This window comes from Ambystoma mexicanum, chromosome 8 (assembly GCF_040938575.1).
Source record: "Ambystoma mexicanum isolate Mex_15411 chromosome 8, UKY_AmexF1_1, whole genome shotgun sequence".
NCBI classification, from domain to species: domain Eukaryota; kingdom Metazoa; phylum Chordata; class Amphibia; order Caudata; family Ambystomatidae; genus Ambystoma; species Ambystoma mexicanum.
This window is the reverse complement of record NC_090929.1, coordinates 448945079-448959560: the sequence shown is the minus strand read 5'-3', so window position 1 is coordinate 448959560 and position 14482 is coordinate 448945079. Positions and strand designations below refer to the sequence as shown.

Here is a 14482-nt window from a genome sequence, read left to right as displayed (position 1 = left end):
CAAGTGGTTGGAAACCTGACCCTGTGCTCCCCGCAGGTGCCTTTGGTGGCGCTATGCAGCTAGGACAAGCAAATGATGAGGGATCTGTAAATTCTGGGAACCGATGGGCCTGGTGACCCTCAGACATATGGCAGGAAGGGGAGGTATTAGACTTTAAAGAGATAATTGAAGACACCGGGGTGCACACAGGACAATACATTACATACATCAGACTGGTCAAACGAGTGGGAGAAAAGTGGTCCGCGGCAGTATTAACAGAACAACCCGACACAGTCATTGAAACAATGTATATCTGAGGGCGGGCACAAAATATTCTGAATCTACGAATTAATGATGTCCAGAGTGGGCAAGGAGCTGCCCCAGCTGAGGCAGGAGTGGGAAGAGGAGGTGGGAGAACCTATGCAGGATGGGCAATGGGAAAGACCCCAGAGGTACCACAAGGTGTCCCGGAACGCGCGGCTGCAGCAGATCCAGCTATATATCACCCACAGGGCATACATGACCCCTAGTAAAATCGCTAGGTTTGGAAACAGTGAAACAGAAATGCCCCAAGTGCAGGGAGGTGGATGCTGGGATGACTCGCATGTTCTGGGCGTGCCCGCAGATGGGAAGGTTCTGGGAGGAGGTTAAACAACGCCTGTTCCAAAAGGAGATCAAGTTCGAGGTGGAGTCAGTATGGGCATGCATGCTAGGGGGGGCTTCGCTAGACCACGTAATTTAAAACAAATTAGTAAACTGAAAGACCTGGCCTACATCCTGGCCACACAGAGAATAGGTATGGGCTGGAAAGCAGCCCAAAGACCCAGATTAGAGGTGTTGTGGAACGACCTGAAGTGGGCAGAGGCTGAGACGATGGCATGGTATGAAACAGTCAGCAGGGGAGGGGAGGAGGAAACAGGGCCCCTGGTAGCATGGAGGCAAATGGTAGCTGCTATGCCGGGTCTTTCCCAGGTCGAATCCAGTGAAGATGATGCGCCTGAAAACAATAAAGGAGATAAATCCCAAGTAACGAACCCTAAGGCATTGAAGTAGGAGCTTGAGTTAAGGGGGCAGGAGGGGGGAGGACCATGAAGCATAATATGTAAATGTAAGACACAATGTGAATTTATGGGAATGTTCTATATGTTGGTTAAGTTTGATGTGTTTAAGCCCCATCCAGGAAAGCGTCTGCACCAGGAAAAGGGAGGGTAGGTGATAATCCCAGCTCCCAGTTTGGCACATTTTAGTAGCTGTGGGAGAGCTCGGAGCCCTGTGGGACTTCGTATTTTAATTATCCGACAATGCTCAGTATTGACCATTGCACCCTCTGAAAGGAAAGACTAAACATAGCTTAAAGCTATACCAGCAATTCTGAACAGCAGTGAGCTGATGGCGAGAATCCTGTAATCCGTGTTCACAAATGAAGCTAAGTCCAGCAGGATCGATGCTTTTGGTTTGGCTAAATCCCCGTGCCTTAAACAGTTCCGTGATATCAAGGAGGGCAGTTTCTTTGCCTTGCCTGCTGGGAAAGCCAGTCTCGTGCAGCAACCCTTGATCTTCCAGGTAACCCTGCAATTGAGTGGTAACAATTTTTTCCATTATGCTGGTAACAAATGGGAGTTGTGGAATGAGTCCAATGAAAGTCATTTTTGCATTCGCAGATACTTTTTCCAAGAGTCGTATTACTCTTTAAAGCTAAAAGGGCAGGTTCTTTTGGCTCTGCACTTCACTAAAGCCAATAAATCTACCAGGATAGATGGCATAATGTTATACATTTTAGTGCAGCATGATTCTAGATTGACTAGGGTAACTACCACATGTCAAAAGGTGTTGGACTCTTTAAGCTCACATTTCCAAAACCCATGCTAAATTGCATTGATCGCTGAACTACATCAGTTTACTGGTGCCTGATCAACTCATGGCTGAGATGTTAGTTTGGAAAGGCAATGCTTCTAAAGCTATTTCTTCGAGTAAAATCTAGGGTGCTCTGGTGAGACTGCCATGGGCTGCAATAGTGATTAGAACTCTAGAACATTGGTCACATCATTGTTTTTGCCTTGGAGATGATGTGCTTATCTTGTAGTGCCTGTTAAATTCTTACAAGCTTCTAGATCGGTTCCCTCCGAAGAATGATTCCTGCTTGGCTTCTAGTCTGCGTCTGCATCTGTGCCAACTAAGGTAGGATTTAACTACTGATTTAGTTTTCCCTTTTGGTTTTCTTGGTAATTTCAAAGGGTAGATATGTAATACAGGGATTACTGTTATCAGTCTGCCCAAAGGAGTATCCATCTCACTGTTCTATTGATTAAAGACTGAACATTTTCGACACAGGCTTCATTATCCATCAACATGAATGTGAGCAGCGAGCTTGTTGAAAGCATGATGATGGATCACATTTACAATCAGGTGGAAATTCGGGAAGAAAAATTAAAGGTGTTGACCAACAAACTGGAACTATAGTTTTATTTGGAAGGACTGCATTCCTATCCATTAGAAGGTAGTTGATCACCTGAAATGTGTGAAACCTAGCCTGACGAGTAAGTACTGTAATCGTGGCAATATGTTCAGTAAATTAAGTTCCTGTACTCAACCTAATGTTCTTATGCCTTTATTTGCACCTACAGAAACATAGGATGTTACTGCCAACGTGGGTAAACATTTATTTTGGTCATAATTTGTTCACATCCGGATGGTCCTCAATAATCAGAGCTATAGTTTGTAGAGAACCGAAACACATGTTGACTTGCATTACCTGTTTTAGTTAATACACTGCCAAAATTTGATTTGCTAAAGGAACCACATTTGGGGTTATGGTTGGATTGTTTCAATTCATCACTGATATATGCTTCAGTGTATGTCACTGCATTACATGAATTTCTTTTTGTTTTTAAAGGCTATTTAAATAGATATTTGTTCAGGAGACATTTTGTTATATTAATGTATCAGAGTTGCCTCGAGTTTTTTCACGGAGGCCAAGGATTGGCTAGTTACAAAGTCTTCACCTTTTGTTACTTTAATGTGTGGGACTTTCGATGTGTGGCTAGAAGCCTAAAGGGTATCGTGCTTTTAAAAAACGGATGTATTTACTGTAGAGTAAACATGAAAATTGCTATCCCTTAAAAATAGTGGGTCTGTGGAACCTAAAATATAATGAAAATAGACAATTGTATTTCGGGGACTAGTAAATCGCTCCCAAGATGGAATCTGATCTACTAAATCTGAATTTCCAGGAGCTTAAATGTTGCTTGGGGGAGGGGTGGGTGGCGGGCAGTGCAAAAATCTGTTTCCTAACACTAAGTTCATCCGGGAATTGCAGGGATGAATGGAATGTAAAACTGGAGCGTTACACATTCCTTTTTTTTTCTTTTCATGGACCGTAACATGGGATTGTTTTTAAAGTTAGATTTTATCCTGTTTTTGAGTTTCTCCACTCTGTTTTATTCCATGTCTTGTTACCTAAACAAGTATATCATTACCAATCTGTTCTAAATGAATGTTTTTAAAATTGAGAAATCGCCTAAGAGGTCATGTGAAACCAGTTAACTTCACAGCCAATCCTCCAGAAAAAGGTTGTCCACTTAGTGTGTGTGCTTGAGTGTCTTAGGTGAGGGGAGACACATCGCCTTTAACAAATATTGTACTCTTATGTGGTTTGTGCCATGCACCACTGCCATTTTCACTCGGATGGCCCGGGAAAGAAATGGGAGGCGGGGGCGGTGTATGCTAGTGCCAGGAGGTAGTTTTAGAGTTGACAAAACGGTCACTGTTGGGTTTGTTTCTAGGTGGTATGGGTTGGTGGGTGTTTGGGTCTATATGGCGGTTTGTCTGTGGAATGGTTGTGGTGTGTTGCACTGGTATTGGTTTGAGCGTGTGTTGCACTGTTATTGGAGGGGGTTTGTATCTTTGTGGGTGGTGGTGTGGTAGTTATGTCTGGGTGTTGTATTTGCTTGTAGACTTGTCTGTGGGGGCGAGGAGAGTTTTAGTGGGTTTGTTTTACGAAGGGGGTGATGCTTGTAATTTTTGCTCTGATGGTGAAGTGTTTTTCAGACTAATATCCATTCCTGGTGGGGTTAGCGATGCTAGATCATTCCCTCGCTTGCTCAGGTAGGAGCATTTCTCTTGGACCACAGTTTAAACAGCAGGTGAGAGAGCAATGTTTTAGTGCTTTCCCTAAGATCAGGCATTCCTCTATTTTGCATATTTCTTTGGAGTGAGACGTGTTTACTTGTATGTAAAGATTCATCCCCATATTTTATTTTCGAGTATTGTTTGGGTTCCAGACGTATATAGTTTGACTCACAGGAACTATATATGGAGATTTTCTTTCTTGCAAGTATTCTGTTCCTTGACCATGAATTGCTCTGTGGGCAATGGAGAGTTTTGAAGTGTCCCTTTACTTGACTGGTAGCCAGTGTTGAGGATCTCCATGCTGGTGTGATCTTTCTTGATGTGCCCGAGGAGGATTCTTGCTGCTGCGGTCTATAGCAATTATTTTTCGGGGTTAGGTAGTCTTGCATTCCCAGGTAGATGCTGTTGGTGTAATGTAGTGACATGAGGGATGATTCAGCCTTCTGTGTGGGAAAATGAGATGGGACAATATCTGCTTGATGGTCTGCATATCGAAACATTTCCTAACTACTGCATTTATTTGGGGTTCTAGTGTTCCGTCCATCAGAATGTGGACATTTTTGACTATGGATACTTCAGGTCGGTTTACCATTTTGGTGGCCCATGCTATTTACTGTTGGATGTGGAGGTGATTTAGTATCATTTCACGTTTGTCTGTATTGAGTTCAAGGCTGTTATGCTTATCAATCGGTTGGTTTGTGAGGAGCAGTTGGTAAGGGTTTACTCTGTCTTCGGATTTTGTTGATTGAGTGTCTGCGTAGTTGTAGGATGCAAGTCGATGTTCTTTGTTTCATGACTGAGGTCATGTAAACGAACCCCACAAGTGGTCAAATGTTTAGTTGAAGGGTGGTAACCAGGTGGTTTTCGTTCTTCAAGAAAGGATTTGATCCATTGTAGTGCAGTGTTATCCTGCTTTCTTACTTCCTTTTAGGGTTGCATGGTTAACTATTCCAAAGGCTGCTGAGGTCTAGTGGTATCAGGGTGGAGTTCATTTTAAGATCCCAAAAAGTGTAGTGCTGATTCAGTTCTCTCAAAGGCCTGTAGCAGACTTGGCTCATCCAGTGTGTAGCTAGTGGCCATGTGTGTAAAGGATTGTGGTAATGTACGTTTTTCCAGATATTGCAAACTTGGTTAAATTTACTTAGCAAATGTATATTGGCTTCAGATACACTGCCCAATCTTCCCACCTACATTCCTACACATCTTTAAACATGAGTTTGCAGGGCCAAGACCTACTATTAAAATACAGAAGACCCACATTGTTCATAACCTTGTCAAGAACACTTGATTTACAAGTGCCCCTGACGCCCACGGGCATGTTGGCGCGTTACAAAAATTAAAATAAAGAATTGAGCAATGTTGCCTTGGGGAATGGTGCAAGTGTCAGTTGCAAGCACAAACGTTCTCTTTTCAGTCAGTTTGCATACCAGAGGTATGCTTCACAGATGTGCCCCTGCCCCCAACCCTGGACACCTATACATATTGTCTAGTGTTGTAAAGACAGTTGATTAATATTCAGAAAAAACGTTAGAACAACCCATCTAGTCTGCACTATTTTGCATAACTTAAAGCGATCACAGTATACAATAGCACTTCCAAATTGTATTGTCCAGAAGGCCCCAGCAAGACGTGGGACCACTGGGGTGTGGAGCAAATCTTTCAAGTTGGCACAGCTCCTGTTATGGCACCATCATTTCTTGATACCTTTTCACGCCGTTAAGTATCTGAGTCGTTTTTATCAAAGGGTATAATGGCTTCAAAGACAGTCCATAATATGGGAGGAACCAAGATGTAGAGTAGCACTGCCACATAGCAGTGCTACTGCAAATTTTCGCACAGATTGAGCCTCGCTGGTGGCGAGAACACGCTGTGCTCTGCCAGACTGTGAAAGTACACTAGAGCTTAAAGGTTTGGGAGGCTTGTGTGGTCTTTTGAAGTTTGGGTAGCAACCCCGCTGAGACATTGTTCGGTTCCTCTGCCCAAAGTGTTGAAATGTGCACCCTTCATGTTTGCTGACCTCAGTGTGGCTCTCATGGCTTGTTGCTCCCTCATCCCTTTTCCTGTATGTGCTGGCTGGTGCTTTTGGGGCCATACGATTGGTGATATGGGCATCAATGCTACTAGTGGGAGGTGTATGGGAGTTTATTCTCTTTAGAATATCGTTGTCTAACTGATCTGTCTGATCCTAAACTTGTCAACCCTGATGCTCTTCAGGCTCAGTTGTCACCAAACTCTCCCGAACTTGTATGTGTGTATATATATATATTTCTGAGGCTTGTGGAATCTGCTTAGATCACATGCTGTGCATAGGCCGACATCTAGTGGAAGCTGCGGAGTATTACAGTTTGTTTTTCGAAAGTCGAAAATGGGCGTCGACACAGGCGTGCCAGTAATACTATCCCTAGTGTGACGTCCACTGTACCCAAGATCCCTCACGCGTGTAGGATCCTCAGATTGTTTTTTTCCGCCATACTGGTCGGAAGCATCTTGCGGAGTTCCCTGGCCTTAGCCATACTTTTGCTGTTATTATAATTTTAATTCTTATTCATTCCCTTCCCCACCCCAACGTCGACCCTCAACCTCGACGACGGCTGGAGAAGTCATCGACCGTCGACTGCTGCACGACGGATCTGGGCCTCGGTAGGCCGCTGGCCTCGGCCCGGGCCTAGTAGGCCGCTGGCCTCGGCCCTTACAAGTAGGGAGAGTGGGGGGTGGTACATACTCTTCACTCTTGATATATAGTTACATTTATATATATTCCTACACTTAGCAGCCCGCTGCCTTAAGGTGCGTATGGAGGGTACCCCTTTTCAATTCTGCCCCAAGTGCAATCGCAAATACCCTTGGGTCGACAGGCACGCCACGTGCAATCTCTGCTTGCCGAGGGATCACCCCGAAGCGAACTGCAGAGCGTGTAGTAGGTTTAAACCTAAGACACTTAAGGACCGTTCGACAAAGCGTTGGGCCCACCACGCCAGGCAGGAGGCCATGGCAGCGGAGGGCGCCTTCAGCGATGGCAGCGACGCCGTACTTTCGGACGGCGAGGGCATTACGGCGTCGAAAGACAGCCGACGAGCGCAGGTCCCCGACCTCGGAAGGTCGTCCGGCAAGGCGGCTATGGGGAAGACCCCCGGCGACGCAAGCGCTACACACCTAACACACACTAAACACACTAAGACCAACCGGACCTCGACGACGTCGACTTCCCGGAAAGAGGCACAAAAAGAACGGTCCGACTCGGTGTCCTCTGGGCGCTCTCGATCGAGATCGCCTCACGACGCAAGGCAATCATCCACTCTTGCCAAGAGTGCCTCGCTACACACACTAACGGAAGTTCGATCGTCGGGAGACGAAGACGACTTCCACCCCCAGGCCGCGCTCCAAGATACCGAGACCGCGGTTAACACCAGTGAGGCCCCACGCCCGAAGCACACAGATACCTTTCCAGACCCTCGACGCCAGGCGTCGAAAGTCTCTGGGGCCCCCAAGGGACAGGGAAAACATTTTTCCACGCACGGAGAAGGGGGGAAACAGCGGAAAGCACAGCCTTCCACCCCTGTAAAGCCTAAGCAGACAAGCAAACACAAGTCTACCCTTGAAAATAAATCACCTGCTAAAGTAATACCCTGTTCCAGGGAATGGTCCAGTGAAGACATAGACAGGGTTATGTCTAGGATGTCTTCCTTGGCTGATTTTTATGATAAGAACCCAGAACACTTTCTTTCATATAACCCTCAAGGGGCCACACCCTCAGGCTCCTCCGATCCTATCCCGCTAAGTAAAAAGCCCCGGGTCGAAAGACCTGAACCCTTCGAGGTTCAGCCTTACTCCACTCCATATTCTACTCCACTCCCCAGTTATCAGGGACAAGTTTTCCCTGAAGAGGACCAGGAGTTTGCAATTATGGAAGAACAAACCGGGACAGATTACTATGCAGAGGATGAGGACCTGGAGGAGGGAGAAGATGAGCAGGAAATTTACAGAGTAGATTCCCCAGTACAAAGCGAAGCCCCAGTTACTGACTCTCCAGTTGATAACCAGCCCCTCCTTAACGAGGTTCTCGCTCGAGCAGCGGAACACTTCCACATCGACACCCACGGTGTACAGGAGGAAAGGGACTTCGCGGAGGAGTTTGTAGGAGAGAGAAGACCGGTCGCTCAGACCATCCCTATCCTCAAATCCATCCAACGAAGAATAGATCCTTCCCTGGTGAATCCTAACCTCACCAGAGCTGTCAACCCCAGAATTGAAAAGATTTTCCGGGCAGCCCAGTCTGACCCTCTGTATATAAAGGGACATCTTAGACCAGATTCCCTAGTGGTGACCAACACTAGAAAGAGGGCTGGCACGCCCTTATCTTCATCAGAAGCTCCTCCCGACAAGGAGAGCAAAAAACTTTACGGGTTTGGCAGGAAGGTAGCCTCAACGTCCGCCTACCAAGCAAGGATTGCGAATTCCACCACCCTGTTGGCTAGTTACAATTGCCATCAATGGGAAGAGGTCGCGGCGCTCATTGCCTCTGCTCCAGAACCATTAAAGGGCCAGCTGGCTCGGATCTCGGCAGAAGGGAGAGCCGTGTCTGGTTGCATTTTAAAAGCAACTTTCGACGCCGCTGACAACGCAGGGAGATTGATAGCAGAAGGTACTGTTATCAAAAGACATGCGTGGTTACGGCAGTCGGGATTCAAGACAGAAACCCAGGCTTCTTTAATAGACAAGCCAGTGGAACCCGACCTATTGTTTGGGAAAGCGGTCGAAGACGCACTTAAAAATGCCAAAGATGAATATGAGACTCTCAAATCCCTTGGCCAGCTTACCAACAAACCCCCTAACCAGAGGGGGAACAGTAATTTTCGTCGCCCACGCGGACAAAATTCACAAAGAGGCAACTATGCCCAGGGACAGGGTACACAATGGAATAACAACCAGCAGTCTACCCAGAGTTACGGCAGGGGTAACAAGAGAGGTCGTGGAAGAGGCAGAGGCAGCCCCAACAAGGGAGGTGGCACGCCTCCACCAAAACAGTGACGCTCAGTTCAGGGTCCCTTGCCACGCAACCCCAGTAGGGGGACGCATTTCCACCTTCACCCAGGCTTGGGAAGGGATCACCTCAGACAGATGGGTGCTGTCAACAGTATCCGCAGGATATTGTATAGAACTACTGCAGCGTCCCCGGAACCATCCTCCACGACAAAGAGTGCACTCCCTAGAGCATCAAAGGATCCTTCTCGAGGAGATCGCCATTCTGCTAGAAAAGGACGCGATAGAACTCGTCCCAGGACACCAGGTAAACAAGGGTATCTATTCAACTTACTTCCTTGTGCCAAAGAAAGATTTGACAATGCGCCCAGTATTAGACTTGCGGCCTGCCAACAAGTATGTCAAGCCCCAAAAATTCCGTATGACCACGCTACAAGAGGTAATCCCCCTCCTAAAAAAGGGGGATTACATGGCAACCTTGGATATGAAAGATGCTTATTTTCATATTTCCATGCTCCCAGCGCACAGAAAGTACTTACGCTTCAAGGTAGACAGTCGCCACTACCAATTCAAGGTACTGCCCTTCGGGATAGCTTCTGCACCAAGGGTATTCACCAAGGTACTGGCGGTGGCGGCTGCACACCTACGCAGGGAAGCAATCCCGGTGTACCCTTATCTGGACGACTGGCTCATAACGGGGGAGACCCCAGGAATTTGCAGGTCAAACATTCAGAGGACTATCGACCTCCTCCACGAATTAGGCTTCTCTATCAACGAGAAAAAGTCAAGTCTGGTGCCAAGCACCTCAAAACAATTTCTAGGAGCTATCCTAGATACTCAGAAAGGATTGACCTTCCCTTCGGAAGAGAGAATTCGGAATATACTTCTGCAAATTCCGCATTATCAGTCAGGTCAACAGATAACAGTACGCAAAGCTATGCGGTTACTGGGCATGATGGCGTCATGCATTTACCTGGTCCCCCACGCGCGTCTGCGCATGCGTCCCATGCAGGAATGGTTGGCGAAACAGTGGTCTCAGGCAAGTGGTCATTGGGACGATCTAGTGGTCGTTTCGCCAACACTCTTACAGAGCCTACACTGGTGGACAAGAGAGAATCTCGCAAAGGGGAAACCCTTTTACAATCCCGAAGTACAAGCCGTGGTAACTACAGATGCATGCCTGACTGGGTGGGGAGCTCACCATCTCCACCACACAGCTCAGGGTCTCTGGTCTCACTCAGTAGCCAAGAACCACATCAATCTGCTAGAGCTTCTGGCAGTGTTCCGAGCGCTAAAGACGTTCGAGCCCCATCTACTGAACTTGTCGGTGCAGATCAGGACGGACAGCACGACAGCCATGTTCTATCTGAACAAGCAAGGGGGGACTCGTTCACCAAATCTGTCCAAGCTTGCCCAGAAAATCTGGATATGGGCACTCAGACGGAACATCTTCCTGTCATCGCAACATGTTCCAGGGGAGCTCAATTCCCTAGCGGATGCTCTAAGCAGAGACTCCCTCCCAGAAGAACACGAATGGGTCCTTCACAGAGACGTGGTAGAAGATCTCTTCTCTCAGTGGGGTTTCCCCACTATAGACCTATTCGCCACAAGCGAAAACAAACAATGCCCAGGATTTGCATCCAGGTTCCCCCAACCGGACTCCCAAGGGAATGCCCTGTGGATGAACTGGTCAGGGATGTTTGCGTACGCTTTTCCACCAACTCCTCTCATCAGGAAGGTGGTGTACAAGATGAACAAGGAATCGATGACGCTCATCCTAGTTGCTCCCATGTGGGCGAGACAACCATGGTTTCCACACCTACACAGGATGGCGGTGTGCGAACCCATCAGACTCCCAGCTTGGTACAACCTACTGTCCCAGCAACAGGGTCAAACAGTGCATCAGGAACCCAACTCTATGAACCTAGCAGCATGGCTCCTGAAGTCATAGAGTTTGGACATCTCAAATTACCACAGAGGTGTATGGACATTCTAAAGGAGTCCAGGAAACCAAATACAAGGCACTGTTACTTTGATAAGTGGAAAAGATTCGTTATCTGGTGCCAGAATAAACAAATCAACCCGGTTGATTGCACTCCTTCCAACGTTGTGACATACATGCTCCACCTGCTGGATGCAGGGTTGGTTTTTAACTCACTGAAAGTACACCTGGCAGCCCTCTCGGCTTACACCACATCCCATAACAAGGTCTCGTGGTGGAAAGTGCCAGTGGTTAAAGCCTTCATGGAAGGAGTAAAGAGACTTCACCCTCCTATTTCGAACCCACCGCCAGGATGGGACCTCAACGTGGTGCTAGCTAAGCTCATGGGACCCCCATTCGAACCCATGCATAAAAGTAGTCTCAAACACCTGACTTATAAAACGGCCTTCTTAGTAGCCATTACCTCCATAAGAAGGGTCAGTGAGATTCAGGCTCTGTCAGTGCAAGATCCTTTCTTTACTATCCACAAGGACAAACTGGTTTTACGCACACACCCTAGGTTCTCACCTAAATTCATATCCAAGTTCCATGTAAACCAGTCCATCGAGCTTCCGGCTTTCTTCCAGAACCCGCAAAGCTCGGCTGAGGTGAAACTACACACCCTAGATGTGCGTAGGGCGGTCCTATACTATGTAAATAAAACCAGACCGCTAAGGAAAACAGATCAACTGTTTGTCTCCGTAGCTACAGGCAGAGAGGGGGATCGCGTCTCTAAGGGCGCTATCTCGAAGTGGATTATCAACTGTATACAGCTGTGTTACTCTCTTTCTGACAAGACTCTGCCTTTTACGCCAAGGGCCCACTCTACTAGAGGCATTGGTGCCACTCTGGCTTTCATTGCAAATGTTCCCCTCGACACCATTTGCAAAGCGGCTACTTGGAGCTCTATTCACACTTTTACTCAGCATTACTGCATTGACACTCATTCCAAGACAGATACACAAGTGGGACAAGCGGTTCTAAGACACCTGTTTGCTCATGACCCTTCTCACATCCCACCTCCTTCTTCTGGTACTGCTCGCTAATCTATGCACAGCATGTGATCTAAGCAGATTCCACAAGCCTCAGAAGGGATACATTACTCACCGTAATCGTATTTCTGATGCTTGTATCTGCTTAGATTCACATGCGACCCACCCTTCCTCCCCTCCGAGAGAAGGCGCATGATTGCTTGTAGTCTTACCTTTTCTGTCTATCTGCTTGGATTATCTGTACTCACGCTACTCCTCATGCTTCCTCATGTCAGAAAAAATACAATCTGAGGATCCTACACGCGTGAGGGATCTTGGGTACAGTGGACGTCACACTAGGGATAGTATTACTGGCACGCCTGTGTCGACGCCCATTTTCGACTTTCGAAAAACAAACTGTAATACTCCGCAGCTTCCACTAGATGTCGGCCTATGCACAGCATGTGAATCTAAGCAGATACAAGCATCAGAAATACGATTACGGTGAGTAATGTATCCCATATATATATATATATATATATATATATATATATATATATATATATATATATATATATATATATATATATATATATATATATATATATATATATATATATATATATATATATATATATATATAATTTTAAAGCATTAAAAAAATTCAGTTGCAATTTGCAGCATAAGATGAGTTGCACCTGTAATGCAGGGCCAGCATGATTGTTTATTCATATTACCTACTTGTATTTTAGAGTGTGCGCTCTGGTAGGCTAGAGTGCCTGGTGAGACAGTCTCTTGTGTGTAAAACTCTTTTGCTATGTTTGTGATGAAAGCATGTTCAGCATTTCTGTGCTGGCTGCTTCAATACTGAGCCAGACTGCTTTACCTACCGACTCATCCAATGCCCTGACACCCATTGTGTGCTTGGATACAATTGTCCATGTCTGAATGCAGGGAAAAAAACGAAACTGCAGGTTATTCGAACAAGGTAGGACTAAAAGTAGTGTAATGGAATGACATAAAATGTAGGCTGGTGCTAAATATTTGGTTGTGGCTAGCGACCAATGAGGGCTGAGCATGTATGCTAAAGTGTATTTGTTTGCTGTGATTTGGGCGAAGAGTGCAGCAGTGACCATGTTTAGGGCAGGAGTACTGCCCCCATATCTGCCACTTGGCTTGCTGCCGGAGGCATGTGTGTGCTAATATCTAGGCCTAAACGATTTGATTAATCATGTGATCTGGAGAAAATTCGTTAAGTTTGATGATCCTAATCTTTGTCCTTCAGCTTTGGAACTGTTGAAGACCGCTATAAGCAATGCTGGCTATACAGACAAGATAATCATTGGCATGGATGTGGCTGCCTCAGAGTTTTACCGTGCTGGAAAGTATGATCTGGACTTCAAGTCAAAGGACAACCCCTGCCGTTACATCTCCCCTGATGAGCTTGCTGACCTGTACAAGAGCTTTGTTAAGGACTACCCAGGTAATGTGTGCTGCGAGTGAGTTGGGTCACGTGAATTTTGTGGATAAACCCTAGGATCGATTTTTTTTATGATCTATAATCTGTGGTATAAGAAGGGTCCTTGGACTGTAAAAGTTCAATAGACAATCATCCAGTCCTTCCAGGTCCTCAAACGCAAACTGAATTTAGACGCTCTGCAGAAATGCTTTAGCACCGCTGACCTCCACAAACGGTATTTCCTTTTTGCAGGTAGGGGGTGAGTCCTCTTTGCCAAGTACCCCTGGATATTGAACAACTCATGCCATCTCTGGTACCTTACAGATTATCTAACAAATGCTGTGCACATGTTCCTGTACTGGGGTTCATAGCCATATCAAGCTAGCCTCTCCTACCCAGTCATTTTCATCAGACTGCCTCCTTGGAGGTGCAATGCTTTGAACTTACAATGGCAAAGAGGAAAACGTTGAGCTTGGAAGTTCTCGTCCCTGCCTGAGGGTGGAACACTTGGATACTTGCATTGGCGTCCCTTGTCTTATCCTCAAGGTGTGGTCATTCGGGGCAAATCTATGCTTTGGGCTGCATGCCTCTAAACATTTGTCATCCATGTCTTTACACTTTTTCACTTGCACTACCCTGTATCAACCGTTTGCGATTTCTGCTTTGAGTGTTTTTTACCTGGGTCATTCCTCCAGCTCACTCTTGTACTTTAAACAAGCCAGGTCATTCTCCAAACCCACCTTTATGTAAAGCTTCCATGGTGTCCTGGAGTGTTGGTTACCTGGAGTCCGCACCTGGTCCAAATCATTCCCGGTCACAACTAAGGATGTGGTACCTGACCACATGTTTTGACTTGGTTAAAATTAGAGCTAGGTTTATCCCTGGGCAGTTCTGGATGATCTCTCGATTGGGTTGAAACAATGTGTAACCTGCACAAATCCCCTCGCCTAAGCTGCTTTGGATGCATTTACGGAAAATTGACTG

At 46.4% G+C, this 14482-nt stretch overlaps 1 protein-coding gene across 5 annotated transcripts in view; it reads left to right on the top strand.

Moving 5' to 3' along the window:
• ENO1 (enolase 1) overlaps positions 1–14482 on the top strand; it is a 220188-nt gene that overhangs the window by 164080 nt on the left and 41626 nt on the right. For all 5 annotated transcript variants that reach the window (XM_069610033.1, XM_069610036.1, XM_069610035.1 and 2 more), the window contains exon 8: positions 13325–13522. In XM_069610033.1, the coding sequence (XP_069466134.1) occupies positions 13325–13522 (198 nt within the window). The remainder of the gene's footprint in view (positions 1–13324; positions 13523–14482) is intronic.